This window comes from Nicrophorus vespilloides, unplaced genomic scaffold (assembly GCF_001412225.1).
Source record: "Nicrophorus vespilloides isolate i.1.1-1 unplaced genomic scaffold, Nicve_v1.0, whole genome shotgun sequence".
Taxonomy (NCBI): Eukaryota; Metazoa; Arthropoda; class Insecta; order Coleoptera; family Silphidae; genus Nicrophorus; species Nicrophorus vespilloides.
In genome coordinates, this window is record NW_017096075.1 from 167,084 (window position 1) to 183,625 (window position 16,542).

Consider the following 16,542-nt stretch of genomic DNA (forward strand, 5'->3'; position numbering starts at 1 on the left):
ACTATATTATATATTCAAAATATATGTCAACATGACAGATACAAATTAAATATTTAGATAAAATTGTTATTAATTTAATAATTATTATAGTATAATCTCATTGGATTGGTAGATAATACGCTACTTTCCCAGGGAGAGCTCAAACAAATGTTAATTTTGTTGTAATTTTATTATTTGATGTCCAATCAACAAATTTGTAAAAATAAATTTGTATCAAGAGTTCTATCATTTAAAATTAATGCAATTTTAGTTGTATATTCTTCTAATTAGAATTGTTTTTCGTTAGATTAATTAATATTTCTTTAATTATTATAATTTATAATAATACTCGCTTATTACAAATACATTAAATGTGTTACTTTTGAAAGTATCGCCTATTATATTTTTTTTTGTTTCGAAAATAAATTCTGCTCTCCGTGTCCCAAATCAGTTCGATTTTATTTTCGAGGGAGTGGATGTTATCAGCGGTAGTCTCGAGCATATGTGGGGGTTCGATGACCCTTTACTATTCACCCTAACCCCTCGAATACACGCACAGAAATGCGCGGTTGGAATACAACCTAGTACTTTACGTCACCTCCCGGCGCACGAGAACGAGAGGCGCCGCGACGTCAGTCACAATACTGCACTCAAATACAACACACCAGCTACACTCGACTCGAAGAATATAAAAGGGAAAGAAGAAAAAAAAAGAGTATTATTCATTTTACACACAGTCGCGGTGTGTAAAGAATACTAGACAAAAAAAAAACGCAATCAGACGCAAAGATGACCGCCCTAGAGACATCAACAAATATGCAAAGGGATTTCCATATTGCCCGGTGAGTTTTTCGCCAAAAATATAATAGAATAGGACAACTATTATGTTACTTTCCATGAAACGTCTTCCATCCACTCTTCCATCATTTGCTCGAGTTGTATTGATTGATTAATCGTAACATTTTGACGCACGCATAACATTTTGGTAATTTCGTATTTAGACCGGGCGCGCAGTATTAAACATCCTACGAAGTCTAAGTGGTCAGAGTACGAGATTCCCTTTGCGAGTGAACGAATCTGACTAGGGTGGATTTTAATTGCTGTGGGGGTTGAAAAAAAAAGTCACAATGTGGACTACTCTTCGACGGCCTTGCTAATGTTATTCTCCTATCGATCCGCCTGACTCATTCTATGCACCCCCCTGTTCATATTTATATAAGACCATTTGTGTTATATTTTTTTTTTTTCGTTTTGGATAAACATTATTTAATATTATGTTTACACTAACTAAATACAAGTGAACTAATTACAACTGTTTAATAAACAATTTTTAATAATAACAGCAACAAGATTTTAAATGTGCAACTTTTGTAATTACATTTTATTGATATAATTAAATTAAGACAATTTGTTGTTGATGATAATTGTATCTTATTGTATTGTATGTTTGTAGTGTGCAAGATCCAAGTAATAAAAGTAAGACGGCATAGAAATCAAAATCGCAACTCTCAGAAATGGAAGTGGCCGAGCCGCATTTGAAAAACGGCTGCGATGATTTTTGGATGTGGAATCGCTTCGAGAGGAGTATCGAGGTGAAAATCTACGGTACATATTGCAGGATAGCGCATTTCCATCCGAACTGGAGCAGCGGGACGGCCGGTATTCGAGGTACAAGAGTACTGAACCAAGGACGATATTTCTGGGAATTGCGATTGAATCAACGGATTTTCGGTACGAGCATGATGTTCGGCATAGGGACGAAGAAGGCGCGCGTGCACGCGGATACATTTACGAACCTCTTGGGCGAGGATTCGCACAGCTGGGGTTTATCCCATAAAGGCTTACTGTGGCACGGCGGTAAATGGTTCGAATACACGAAACCGTTTCGAGAGAACGAAAGCACCACCGTCGGAGTTCTCTTCGACGGCATCGCCGGAACTCTGACTTATTACAAGGACGGCAAAAGTTTGGGTATAGCATTTCGGGGTTTGAATAAAGTGAAGGAACCTTTGTATCCAATCGTTTCGTCGACAGCGGCGAAAACCGAAATGCGACTGGGTATTATGAGACGGGACTACATTAATTTACAAGACAGATGCCGAACGGTCATAGTAAAACGATTGAGACATCGGCGAGATTTAGATAAACTTCTGTTGCCTCCTCTCATGAAAGCTTACATCAGGGAAGGGATCATCTATTCACTAGGTTCGTACAAGAATAGCAATGCTATGATTCTATAAATGAATTTCATAATTAAAATGTTGTACATAGTTAAAATAAATGTGTATATACATATAATTAAATTATTGTAAATAGTATTTATACATTTGAAATCCGTGGATTTTGTTCCATGTGCCATAATAATCTCGTTTGGGTAGCAAATTCAAGTTGCTGCTAAATGAATTTTAAATATAGTATAATAATGGTTAATGTACATAGCGAGCGTGTGCATCTTTCTGTTTTAAGAGAAATTAGTCAAATATTGTTTTTCTAGTCTAACACTTATTTTTTAAGATACGCCATTCGCGGATGGCGAAAGTAAAATAAGTTTTATAATTTTATTTATACTTTATATGTTACAAGAAACATATAATAAATTAATTGGCCACTTTGTGCAATACAAATATATATTTTCAGGACTCTGTTCAATTTACTTTGTGTTCATTAAATGAAATAAAATATTTTTTATGAATATTTATACATTTATTTATCCTAATGTTTTCAGCAAAAAAATACATTTCAACAATCATTTATTGTAAAATAAAATTTTCTTCTCTACAGTTTTTCTTTGAATGAATTCTTTAGACATTAATATTGGTGTTGGTATTAAATTGCTCTTCTTAACTTTTTTATTGGATCTCTGAGGTTGTGTGGAATCATCATATTTTATATAAGCTTCCTGAACTAACATCTTCGTATTTGTTTCCTTGGGTGCTTCAAGCCATGATAACATTGGATCATTATTAATTGCATCATTATCTTCAGCTGCAGCTGTATGAGATCTCTTATGCTTCCATCCAGAATCAACACTATCATTGGTGGGATGGAGCCTCTTCAAAACATCTTTGTTTCTTTGCAATAATTTGGCCCTTGTTTCATCAATGTCTTCATGCTCAGGTGCATAACAAACATGCAAAAGACCTCCATAAAATGACTTGTTATCTAAGAATCTTTTAGCAATTCTTGCAGATTGTATTCTATCAAATTGAATGTGGTAGCACTCTGTGAAAACCTCTGTTTCATGATCGGATACCAAGGATATACTTTTCACTTGGCCATATCTTGAGAATAAAGCTTTCAACTCAGACCTAAGATTTATCACTGGCACACCATAAACAAACAGATGTTGAGACTCTGATGAAACTGTATACACTTTTACAGCTGTTAATTTTTTCCCTTGTCTGTATGCTGCTCTAGTTTTGCATAAATCCAATTGTTTATGATGTTTAATTTCCTTTTTACACACTGACTGTTCCATTCTACTTATAGGTTAACGTAAACATAAAAGAGAGTTGCCTATATACAAACTTATGTTATTTGGGAAACATACCTTCCTTTTTTCGAACACAATCGATTTTTTTTTTTAATTTTATACATGAATGAAATGAAGTATTCAATATATTTAAACAACACTAAGATAGAATGACACTCTTGTAGAAGGAATCAATCGCTAGTTAGAAAGAGAAAAGTTTTCTTCAATTTATGAAAGAGAATAAAATAAATAATTGGTTTTCAAAATTATTAATATAATATAACGGAGAAAGTAAATAATAAATATTTTATTTTTTTGTTTATAAAGCTTGAAAGTATAATCATAAAAGAGTTTCATACTTGCAAATGTTTTGTATAATTTAAAATTATATTAATCTAATTTACATAAACTAGTTAACTAACCAGAAGAGTTTTTTAATAAAAAACATGTAATCATTATTGACACAAAAAAAAGAATCATCTCTGAGTATTCCGAAAAAATTGGCTAATTGTTTCATTCAACCCAAGGAAAAATTATTAAATAATCCTAATTATTTAAATTCCTAGATACGAACAAAACACAAACGTCAGAAACAGTACAACGACTATTATTAAAATGGCTAACCACATCGGCATCGAATCTGCAAATAAATATAATCATGTTAATGGAATGTTTATGAAGATATTCCCATCATTTATATTTACGTCTATAAGGCAAGCTGTGGACGCAAACTTGATTATCAACTGAAATTGATATGACCGAAGCTTCTGAAATACTCGTTACGGTGTGCTCCTTCTCAGATGACACCGGCAAAAACTCTAATCCAGTTACAAACATGGAATGTGCACCAGGGATGTGCAGTACTTTCTAAAAGCACAAGACATATTAATTAATATTATGGATGAAAGATATTTGTACAATTCCTATTAACCTGTAGACTAAAGGCAATGTAAATACAAATGGAACCGCTGAACATTGTACCAATAGCAACGAATCGGCCATCGTCTCTCACTGCCAGCGCAGAAATACTCTCATCCACAGCAGATACCCTATTGATAGATCCATCTTCTGGATTCCACCTTTGAAGATACGACTTTTGTTTCTTGGCTACTCCAGTAGGATTGCTAAGCATATACAATGCACTCACATTCTTCTCCCCTTCAACTGGTCCAAATCTAAATAAATATCAAATTATTTATTGTGTATGTTTATAAAGCAACTAATACTAAATATGAATTGATCTAGAAACTAAAGAATGCTATACTAAGAATATATTATTACCTAAATGTTTACCTGCATCTTTTAAATAAATATTTTGATCCCTCTGGCTGCTTCCAACTCAACTTTTGTTTCTCTTTACCAGTTTTGTAATCCCAAAGTATAGCCAAACCATCTTTCGCTATAGTAACCAAATAGGCACCAAATGGACAAAAGTCTATATCATCGATTTCCTTTTTGTGTGCTTTCAGTGTATGCTTCAGTTGAAGACTTGGAAAGTTCCATAGTCTGACTATACCATCTGTACCACCTAAAAGTCAACAACCTCTTGTTTCATTATTTTTTTTTATCAAGTTATTATAAACAATATCAAACCTGTTGCCATGCATTTTCCTGATGGGCATATCCTAACAACTCTTTGGATTGGTTCATCTTTATAAAAATCTGTCTGTACACTATCACCACTTTTAATCAAAAATGTTAAACGTTTATAATTGTTATTCTTTGATGTAGACTCCTTTTTGTATGAATTCCTTCTGTGCCTCACACCATTAGTTCCCTCATTCTCGATATTCTCTGTGCTATTTACTACTAATTCCTTTTTAACATTATATAATTGGCAATGGCTCTCTTGGCCAGCAACTATGTAACTATGTTTTCTATCACTGAATGCTGCACAATTCATAACAACACTGCTGCCAGTTTCATGACGGATCACCTCCTCTACAATGAATTTCTCTCCATCGTGTGAAAGTTCATATATCTCCTAAAAATTGATACATTTTCATTAACTTTATACTTCATAATTATGTTTACTCACAAATCCATTGGCTACACCTGTTTTCGCAGTCCCTCCTCCACCTCCAACCATAATATGTCGACTAGTTAACATTTGCACAGTATACAATGGAAAATTCACTCTGGCTAACAATCCTTGCTTGTTTCTACGCGTTGGAGCCATTTTTTACTAATAACTTCTTTCAGTTTTTGATATTTTGATAGAACAATTAAACTAGTTCCACGTATGTTCGTTCAATGTAACCTAACAATAATGAAATGTCATCGATATATGTTGACGTCAATATGAAAACAACTGGTGGTTGTCATGGATGTTAACAATCATATTGGGTTGCCTACTTATTAAAAAACATAAATATAAATAAATTAGTTTACAATGATTATATTCTAAAATTGGTATCGATTGACTACAAAATATTCAATAATATTCACTTCAAATTGTTGTCCCCAAAATAAGTTTATTTTTTTAAATAATTCAATATTAAATGATATATAAAGCACTTTAGCGTTCTAAAATTGTAACAAAACACAAGACAATTAAAATTAGTAAAAACACGGCAACCAAATTATCATCTTCAGATAATGTGTTCGGGCTTTTCCGGATCTATCCATTTTCTAAAAACAACTAATATATTTTTGTTTGTTACAAGCCTACATTAACTTAAATCTTGTTTATTTGGTCAATCTATACCTGCCTATTTTAGAACATTTTAAATTTGGGAATTTTGAAAGTGAACAGCTTTTACACTATTAAAAGGACATTCCAGTCTAGTATCTTATGGCTTAGGAATCAATAATGCAAAACATTATCAGTCATCGGAAAACTAAAAATTTCCCGTAAAATCGTTAATAATATCTCTTTCATTAATATAATTTATGATTGCTATAAAATAAGAATGAAATATGAAACATCTCTTTATATATAAGCACAGGGTATTGGGAATTATAGAACGGAATAAAATAAAAAAAAAGTAAATAATTGTCTTTGTTAATCAATTTTATTAAGCAACTTTAGTAGTTTACAAATAATATAAAACACGAAAGAAAACTAAATAGTAACACATATTATGTGAAGGAAAAAAATAACAATCTCAAAGAAATAAAGTACATGTTAAATCAATGTATAAATAAAATAACGAGAGAACATTAAACAACTAAATAATAAACACCAGTAATATCAATATCAAATAAGAAAAACAAACCAAAAAATTAGAGATGAATAAAAATGAAAACGTAGAAACGTTGAAAATTTTTAATAGTTTTTGTTATATATGAAAAGCGTATGAAATTGTTAATACAAATCGAGTGCTTCGCTACACAAAAACGCTACATTAGCTAAATATTATTGTTTTCACTATAACATTTTCATTTTGTTTTCTTTAATTTTCTTCAAACGGAAATAAGAGAAAGAAACAACAAACTCATCATCACAGAAGCTTGTAGTCGCTGTTTCGTTCGCGTCGGCCCAAAGTAGAAAAATACATATCCCAGTCCAGCCACGTGTATCCGAAAAATATATTATAAAAAATTTATATTTCATTCTACCACAAAAATTTGAGCACTCGCAAACCCTTTCGAAGATATAATAGGCCAAAGCGAACGAAACTGGAATGAACCACAATAAAGCACATTTCGATTTTTTCTTTTATTGTTTTACACAATAAAATGGCAATCATTAAATTCCCTTTCACACCAAAGGCAGCACAGCGGTTGTATTAAATATCAATAATTTACTTTTTTTTTTTTTAAATCTTGAAACAATACACGAAAACCATGCAAATCACCATCAATTAATGCGAACCATTTTACTAACTAAATAAACGAGAATCTCTTTAACGTGCAGAGTAAACCAAATATAAAAGTACAATGAAAATATGCTGTTAACTGGTTTTCGAGTGAACAAGGTGGTTCGCATTAATTGTTGACGAACATTTTACATCAATTATAATATCTTCAATACACAACATCCTTTCTTTTTTTTTTTTTGTTCTCAAAATGACAAAATATATAAACCATATGAATTATTCTTCTTCTTTTTTTTTAATCCTCAATTTTTAAATTTAAAATCCTAACTACAAGTGATAGTGCGAGAAACGTTCTCCGTTTCAAAGCTTTCTCATTTATCATTAATAATAGTATTAATATTCATATCTTCACACGTGGCTAAGCTTTAGCTGGTCTTTTTTTCATAATGCAGTAGCCGGCGGGTACAGATATCAGAAAAGTTACACTTCAAAATTATATACATTTCAAACTAAACTACAACAAAAAAAAACACATTTGGACAAAATATTTGCAAAGAAATAAGAACAGCATATAAATCTTTCCTCGGATTAGCACCCACCCTCTTGCAATTTATATGAAACTATCTAAGTTTTTTTTTTTCATTATTAGTTTGGTTAGTTACCCTCTCACAACATGAATTATTATATCCAAATTAAAGCAAGAAATATTACAAAATAAATATTTTAATAAAATAAACGTACATTTAAAAAGGCATATAAATATGTTTTCATAATGACAGCTTAAATAGATATAATATCAAATTTAAAAAAAAAAACTTGAAGGTTCTCTATCGGTGATATTGTACTAAGGACACTACCTATCCAAAGCACTGTTAAATAAAAGCTGAAATATATATAGTAAAGGTCGCTTAAATGTTTAACCGGATGACGCAGTAGTGACCTGTTGAGTGGCTAAGAGATTAGCCTTGTTCTGGCGAACAGCCTCCGCGCGCTTCTCCTAGAAATTTGAATAATCTCTATACTCTCATGTACAAGGCAAATTACACAGATTAATTAAATATTTATGATATGATGATGATTCGTATGATCAACGCATTCAATCAATCAAAACAATGTATAGCAAAGTAAAATTTGTTTTGTAACAGTGATTTGTACGTACGTTCTTTTTAATGTTTTCCAGTTTCTTCTGTATCTCCTTCTCGCGATTCACTTCAGCCACATTTAATTTGGTTTCTAATTGTGTGGATTTTTCAGTCTTACGGATCTCCATCGTTTGTTTTACCTCTACAGTGCGTTCATTCTAAACAATAATCGATAGACTATAGCGCTTTCCAAAGCAAAACTAGTTTTTTTTTTTAAATGTTGAGTTTCATATTGAAATTTCGCATTCCTCAATTATCAAAATTTGTTTATAAATTGTGAATGCGAATTTTCAATAAAAGCACATGTGAAAAAAAAGCTACTAACGTATTTTTTGGCCGCTTCTAATTTCCTCTGGATCTCCTTTTCCCTATTCTGTTCAGCAGTAGTAAGCTTATTTTCTATTTGGGCGGATACTGAAGTTTTTCTTTCCTCGACGGTTTGTTTGATCTCAACTGCGCGAGTATTCTATAGAACATTTATATTTTTCGTTGTTACAAAACGTATTTGTGTAAAAGCGCGTTCAGTTGCAATACGAAGCACGCATTGACATGTGATAGAGAAATGTTTATATTTTGTTATAAGCAAAACAATGATGTGTGATAGACTTACGTGATTGCGGAGTTTTTCTTTTTGCTCTTGCTCGAGCTGTTCGCGCCTGTTTTGTGCATGATCCAGCTTCTCTTGTACAGCAGATTCTAATTGTTGGAACTTAATGGTGTTCAATGACCGAACACGATGGACCTGGTCTTCCTGTCGGCCGTAACACACAGAACGTGCAAAACGAAAATGAAACGAACGGAAAAGAAAAAAAGAAGCGATGATGAACATGTGAATGAGTTCGATGAGTAGTGGCAGCCGCTGAAACGGAAACGGCTATGAACTTACGTGCTCCTTGAGACGTTCGATCATTTTCTTGATGTTCTCATCGCGATGTGCCGATGCAGACTTCAATTTTTCCTCAATAGCAGTTCTCACCTCATCCGTTTGCTGCTCCAAAGACAATCTGGTCTTTTCGACGTTTTCAATATGATCCTAGAGAGGTTGGACTTTTGTAAGAATTGTCATTTTGATAGATGGTCGGTCGTCTTACCTTCAACTTGGACTTCAAATCTGTAATGTAAGCCTCACGCTTTCCAACATGCGTTTCCATCTTCTGCTCCAATGCATCTTTAGTGTTCGTTATAAACTGAGTAGTTTGCTCATCTTTCTTGCGAGATGCGTCCTCAATCTTTTGCATCTTTGCTGATAGAGCAGCAATCTTGTTAAACTCCAATTGCTATATAAAACAGAAAATACGTAAAATTGATATTGACTCGAAATATGTTTAGCAATATTCCAAATGTTATTAACAGATTATTATAAAATTTCAATTCATTACAATATTTTATATGAAATTTATTTAAATATAATAAACCTAAATATTATTAATAAATTTTAGCTTATTAATTTCCATAAAATATATTTAGAATCATATTATAATGAAATATACCAACATTCTATAATATACGATATTATTATACGTATTCATTACAATAAATAAATATCAAATTTGATATAAATAATGCCTACCTGTCTACGTTCTTCGGCAGCTCTCAATTTCTCTTCAATATCATGAACGGACACGACGTTTTTGTTTGGAGAGTTGGTCCTCTTCGGAGGAGTAGCCTTAGCTTCCGGTTCGCCAAGAATAACTTCGTAGCATAATCCGCCACGGGTCTTCTCTTGACACCTGACCTCAGTTGCTAGATATCAAATAGAGATGAATCATTAAACATATATAAAGAACCTAATATTAATAAATAAAAACGAAATAAAAAAAATAATCAAATCAAAGGATTGGTGTCATTAAGCATAAACTGTATGTTTGCAAAGGATTATTGTCCGAGCGGTTTCCCCGTTTAAGAGAGTGACGTAACGCACGACGCCCAGCGTCTATGGTGGTGGAGATGTTAGGGGAGAGAGGCCAGGCGTCGCCGCGATGGGGATCAATAAGCCCCCGGCAACCGACCCTGGCTAGAGGATACACTATATACCCTCCTCTCACTTGCCCTTTAAACTCTCACTCTTTCCACGTCTCCATCCACATTTCTGGGACCTCAGACCCCGCTCATAAATACGTAACAGCCCAGCAACAGCAACCTCGTTCAAGGGCAGTCAGACTATGCTACATATTTAATGCAAGTTAAAGAATGAGCGAACAAAACATGAAAAAAAAGAACATTGTAATGCATCCCCAAATCCATATCCTGGGTAACCCTAGAGGACCGCAATGCGGAACAATTACATTCCAAAACAACGATTACCAACTATCCGCCTCTCGCCAAAATTCATTCGCATGCAGAAAATTATTGAACCAGACACGCGATTTAAAAAAAAATCAAAACATTACTTCATTATTAATAAACCATTTCATCGACAAAAAGACACCCTTATCACATAAAGTCACAAAAAGACAAAAACCTATACAGAAGGGAGAGTTCGTTTCGTGAAAGAATTGGGGGAGAAAGGCCATATCAAAAATTCACCCTGATCTTATCAGACAGGGGGTTATTTATATATGTTTAGATATATGAGATTTATATACCAGAAGCATAATATATAAGATGCAGGGGTAGAAAAATAAGAACTTATAACAAAAATACTATTAAATTATAAAAAATGTAAATATTAAACGTTTTTCATCAACTTACTGACAAATTGCACTTTTTTAGGTTGGATAGTTCTGGGTTTCGTCTTCACTTTAGCAACCAAACCTTGATGGCGACGTTGTACTGTATTGTATGTTAGCAGCAGAAATAGATAAAGAAAAGTTTTTTTTTAATTAATAGGCATGCATTTACATATTAGTAAATATATTAGAAAATTACGTAAATTACATTATTTCTAAGGAATATAAATCAAAAAGTTGCGTTTCCGTAATTACTTTATTAAATTAACTATATATGCAAGCCAATCAGTTGCATCTAGGATTTCCGGTAAGTTATTATAATTTGAAATTTGGTTCGAATGTCCAAGACTAGAAATACTTTTAATAAATCTAAACTCTATTTGAAATTAATTGTATGAATGCTAGATAATTTAATCGAATATAAACTGATATTCTGGAAAGACGCCCTAAACCAGAGGAAATAATCCCGTAAAAAGAATTACGTAGTTAAGACAATTGCAGATGGGTAATAAGAAACGGAAGTTCGATGCGTGTCCAGCCTGCGTGGCACAAGTAGGAGTGTGGCGACGCCATAGCAGAATCCAGGCGCCCCAGCCGGCCGGGCATGACTCACAACAGAACCCCATATAATGTCTAGAGGGAATTCCGGTGTCCAAAGTTTCCACCGCCCTTCGCCTCGCAACATGAAACCCACCCACTGTTAACATTATTTCATTTCCGAAAAGCAATAAACGTCATTATACCCTTCGCATCCACCATTTATTTAATATATATATATAATGTAAAATATCTATATTGCAATAAATACAATCAATTTACTTCAGAATGTAATTAGGGTATAGTTATATAATGTATTTTATTTTTTGCAACCATAAATTACTACCTTCCCCTTGGGAGAAGCTTCGCAATTTTGAAATCAATCAATCGATTATAGGTAAAGCTACAGATATCAAACATGTATAGAAAATAAATATGTACGGAAAGAAAGATTTATACGTTATATTTTTGATTTATATTCGTTCGAAATGTATACGTAATATTGGACAATCTTAAACATTTATAACTTGCTGTAAAAGAATCAATATTTGCATATTTTAATTAAAGTTCAAGTCCAAATATTATTAATTCAATGAAATATCGATTTATTGACGTTGAAAATAGAAGTGAAAAGAGAGAAAGGGCGAAAAGAAGACTTACCGGCTACTGGAAGCGGCGCTCTGCAGGTGTGACAGAAGCAATGGAAAGATTCCCTTACCAATCCGATCAACATTTTCGCTTGTTTGCTTTCTTCGCTTTACAAAATAAGTACACTAACTAACAGACGAGTTCTGGAGGTGAGTGGGCGAGAGAACGGAATGAAGAGGTTTCTCGGCAGTGCAAATCCCGTGTGCTTCCTATTGCGACAGAGGGTTCCAACAGTCGGCGGCACACTGTGCAGGTGTGGTGCCGGCCTTTTTCTGCGGCGTCGCGACGTCCAATCGACAGATCGATAAGCGACGGCGTCGTCGCGCCGCCCCCGACGCCGCGACGTCTTCCGCAAGCGATCCGCGCCTCGCTAGAACGGCCGCCGCCATCCATGGGAGGAACAGATCAGAGAAACGGCGGAACAGATTGCACCCAACCCGCTCACTATTTCCTGTTTCCTATTCACGTGTATTCATATACAACCAGGTGTCTGTTCATCATTCCTATAATGATTTCCAAGATTGAACACACCCAAATACATGGATGTAATCCCACCATCTGTGCATGAACGTCTCTCTCCTCATTTTTCTACAAACCCACTGTTTTTCCATTGCATAATTCATTTCCATAGAGATTAAAACTTTCTCTCGACTTCGTATGCGTACAATAGCAATCAATTAAATAATTACATGATTCAACATTATCATCAACAAACTATTTAAATATCCAATATATCATAATCAAACTCTAAAGGAGTAAAAATTAACAAAATATTTTGATTCACAGTATTTTAGTCGAAAAATAATTTAATTATACCAAATATTTAATTCTACTTTCAAGAGATTTAAACACAATTATTCGAAACTACAGAAATTAAAAATATTAAATATTTTATAAGAATTTCTGTCATTTTCACAATTGAAAATGTATGAAAATTTGAAAGAGCAAATATCACATATCAAATAAATAATATCACTCAAATATTGTGTAGTGCTTTTGTGGTTGTGAAGTTCTCGAGGGTGCACGCCCATCAATACAGAAAGACTGTTGAAAGTTTAATTTCCTGGAGACACGCATGTACGTGCACACCTAGTGAGTCCCAAAGACAGCGAGGAGGTCAATAAGACCAGCACAAGGAACCAAAAGCACAAGGTTTTATACTTGCTGAAGCCGTATATGTGCGAGTTTGGTTGTATTTGCAATTATTCCTGGCGGAGGAAAATAAAATAACTAGAAATGGCAGCAAACCAGTTTCGAGACGGACAAGAAGCCAAGACATCTCCCCCAGTACTTGGGACATTTAATAACACAGACGTGACTCATTCCAGGCTACCGTTTTCTTTTATAAGGCTGCATCAATAGATCAAATGGTTAATTAATGTATATTGTTTGCACTCAATGAGGCATAACTGTTGTTTGTTGTACCGGTAAACCTATTACAAAGAAAGCGGACAATAAATGATGTAAAAATAAATTAAAATTGTGTTTGTCCATTACAGTTTGTCATATTACGAGATCAAATATATAGAAGGATCGTAAAAGCAAAAAGAATAAACCGCCCCAATCACTGAGGTTATGAGCGAAGTAGAGATGACTCAGATATTATTGATGGGTCTGTCGTGTATAGGAGAAATTATAAAAGTAGAGTAAATAGAAATATTTAATAAAAACAAAACAAAAATCGAAAAGGTGTGCGCGACAAGAGAAAGTAATGCAAGAAGTAATGTAGGTGACAATTTTCTATGGGTTAATTTAAATCTGAAGAGATGACTTGCTGAAATAATATATGATGAATTTCCACAACTGAACAAGCAGGCGATGGGCGTGCAGTTGGGTTTGCTATGCATTTTTAAAACACGTTTTCGACCTAGAGGTTCATAAACTGGGAACGTCCAACATATGAGAATATTCTTCAAAGACTTAATTACCCTTGATTATAATACATGAAAAACCTTATTACCGCTATTAAAAGCATCAATCAAATAGATAACATAATTAGTTTCGATTAATTACATAAATTAATACTGATTACGGATTATGACATTACTTAAACTTATATAAATATAGGCAAATAACTGAAGTAAAGATGTCGATGCACTGCAGTATTTTAGCAACTCGTTCATGCATAAAGAGAGGACGCATAAATATTCCTTTACCTCCAGTTAGACATATTTATGTTCAGCATATTTCCCTTTCTATTGAAAGACTAAACAAAAGACAATAAATTTGGGTTACACCTTGTTATCGTATTAGAAATATAAATAAATCAACGTAACAGAACTGCTGATTCCAATAAAGGCAATTAGAGAGAGGGTTCTGCACAAAGTCACCAAATACAGTGCAAATTAAAAACAATGGACTTTCTGACCCCGGATGACCTGAGCGCCGTTGCGCCATCCTTTCTTTCTCTTGCAAGGTCAGTTATTAAAGCGAACCCGACATGCACAAAGATCCTCCTTTGTCTTTGTATACTTGAAAATAGATCAAGCACAAATAGAATATGCATAGACACTAATCGCAACGACGTAATAAACAAAACAAATTGGGCCTACTTACATGGGCTACTTTGAACATCTGCCATTTCGTCGTTATCGGGAAGTCTGAAATTCAAGAATAAAGAAAATAAACATAGAACCGATACGAAACAGAGATTCTGCTGCACGTCTAAATCATCGAGAGCTACTACCATCCATATATATTCGGTACTATTTACGTTGAGTGCAGTTAAGTGGCATTTTGGAAATATTTACGTTGAAAAGTTCTTCAACCTTCTTCAACTGCCACCAGTTATTACTGCAATAATCTACCTCGGCATATGTTTAACAGTTTTCACTTTTGAAACAAAACAATAAAATATTAAATTGGCGATAAAAGAAAAGTTGTAAATCATACTACTTCGTATCAATATATGAAAAAAACAAAAAACTTACTGACACATCGCATTTTATTAATGAAGGTTATATTTTCAAACTCACCAACGATTCAACTATTAAACTGCGATTTACTGCGTGATGGCCCTTCGGCAATGGTGAACTGTGGAAGTACTTCCTGGTGGCTCTCCTGCTGGATAAAACAAACTCCTTTTCTGCGAGCAGAATGCAGCTAAATGCACTTCACGAAATTCTCTCCGTTCGCTTTATAAACATAGACGACAAGCGAGTGCTTGATTTTGCACGTGGGAAACGCACGTCAGTCATTGGTTGACGTCCGGTAACGGAGAGACAGGCTCTCGCTGGATTGGTTCAATTCGAATTATTTTTAAATTCAAATGTTCTCCCTCCAGTTGCCACAGGCAAACAAACAAAAAAAAACAACTTCCAACCGACTCTGTAAACAAAGAGATCACAACAGGAATAATTCCATCCCGAACACACAACATGATGCAAATCGAAACAAAGGAGATTTAGATTTTTTTTTATCTTTCTTCATTTACCTAGTTGATAAATATTAAGGAACAAACATATTTTACGCCTTTTGTGCATGCGAGCATTTTTGTATTCTTCAAAACTCGTCTTTCCTTTTATAGGAAGAAATTTTGTTTCTCTCATTTCTTTGACCTTCTGCTTCATATGAATCTCATATAAATGAATCATTCGCCCCGTCTGCAGACTCTTGTTTTGTTTCCTATTTGAATCAGTGCGAAAACTTGCCAACGGTTTTTGCCATGGCCACAGTCAACGGTTTTTTTCGGGATCTTTCTTCGCCTACGCGATTTTTGCTATTGCTGCAAAAATGAGTTAAACCGTCGCTGAAGTGCAGCTTGCACATTCGCGTCCTTCGGTTATTCACTTCCTCAATGTTCTCTCCGCAATTGCAGACAATGTCTGTCACCTCTTAATCAAATTTATCGCATCAATAATAATAACGGAGCAATATAATTGATGCAAATTACATATGATAACAATACTAAATAAATAAAAAAACAGATAAACATTTCTATTTATATTCTGTTAAATAAACAAATAATAAAACGCATTTTATTGTTTCAATTTACATTAACAATTATATTTTAAAATATTTAAACACAAATAACTTTATACTTAAAATTGTTTAATTGAATTTAGAGTCTCAAAATACAATTTCCTTATTGTTGTAATCAAATTCTTATCAATTTAATGCAAAATTGAATTAAGTATCAAAACGCCTACGATTTATCCTTAAAATGTATAAATTTGTATAAAATCATTACAATTATTAGTAATAAAACTGCTTGAAAATAGTGAATTTATTATATATTCATTTCAATACTGATTCCAATTAGAATATCGAGTTCACATGAGTTCTTCAGGCCATTAATCCATGATTCATGTGTTATAAATATACAGATTAATAAA

At 33.5% G+C, this 16,542-nt stretch overlaps 4 protein-coding genes across 6 annotated transcripts; 1 reads left to right on the forward strand and 3 right to left on the reverse strand.

Moving 5' to 3' along the window:
- Positions 1–377: 377 nt before the first annotated feature.
- Positions 378–2,581, forward strand: LOC108569406 (SPRY domain-containing SOCS box protein 3). Its single transcript, XM_017930947.1, has 2 exons — positions 378–821; positions 1,433–2,581. Exon 2 carries the CDS (start codon positions 1,494–1,496, stop codon positions 2,217–2,219), a length of 726 nt encoding a protein of 241 aa, XP_017786436.1. The 5' UTR covers positions 378–821; positions 1,433–1,493; the 3' UTR covers positions 2,220–2,581.
- Positions 2,582–2,697: 116 nt separating this feature from the next.
- On the reverse strand, positions 2,698–3,459 carry LOC108569387 (RNA-binding protein 48). The gene has a single exon (XM_017930914.1). The coding sequence runs from the start codon at positions 3,455–3,457 to the stop codon at positions 2,726–2,728; it is 732 nt and encodes a 243-aa protein (XP_017786403.1). The 5' UTR covers positions 3,458–3,459; the 3' UTR covers positions 2,698–2,725.
- Positions 3,460–3,831: 372 nt separating this feature from the next.
- Positions 3,832–5,745, reverse strand: LOC108569385 (prolactin regulatory element-binding protein). Its single transcript, XM_017930912.1, has 6 exons — positions 5,490–5,745; positions 5,045–5,435; positions 4,745–4,979; positions 4,383–4,626; positions 4,156–4,318; positions 3,832–4,091 (listed from the first exon to the last, which is right to left on the reverse strand). The coding sequence occupies exons 1-6, from the start codon at positions 5,628–5,630 to the stop codon at positions 4,006–4,008; spliced, it is 1,260 nt and encodes a 419-aa protein (XP_017786401.1). The 5' UTR covers positions 5,631–5,745; the 3' UTR covers positions 3,832–4,005.
- Positions 5,746–7,955: 2,210 nt separating this feature from the next.
- On the reverse strand, positions 7,956–15,332 carry LOC108569398 (stathmin). Of its 3 annotated transcripts, none has more exons than XM_017930933.1 (9): positions 15,184–15,332; positions 14,765–14,808; positions 9,925–10,097; positions 9,446–9,631; positions 9,241–9,387; positions 8,965–9,105; positions 8,680–8,820; positions 8,372–8,512; positions 7,956–8,209 (listed from the first exon to the last, which is right to left on the reverse strand). In XM_017930933.1, the coding sequence occupies exons 2-9, from the start codon at positions 14,787–14,789 to the stop codon at positions 8,129–8,131; spliced, it is 1,035 nt and encodes a 344-aa protein (XP_017786422.1). In that variant the 5' UTR covers positions 14,790–14,808; positions 15,184–15,332; the 3' UTR covers positions 7,956–8,128. The 3 variants fall into 3 exon arrangements, with proteins under 3 accessions (XP_017786422.1, XP_017786421.1, XP_017786423.1); XM_017930932.1 differs by lacking the exons at positions 14,765–14,808; positions 15,184–15,332 and adding exons at positions 11,046–11,126; positions 12,221–12,509; XM_017930934.1 differs by lacking the exons at positions 8,372–8,512; positions 8,680–8,820; positions 8,965–9,105; positions 14,765–14,808; positions 15,184–15,332 and adding exons at positions 11,046–11,126; positions 12,221–12,487 and having other exon boundaries at positions 7,957–8,209.
- Between the last annotated feature and the right edge of the window lie 1,210 nt (positions 15,333–16,542).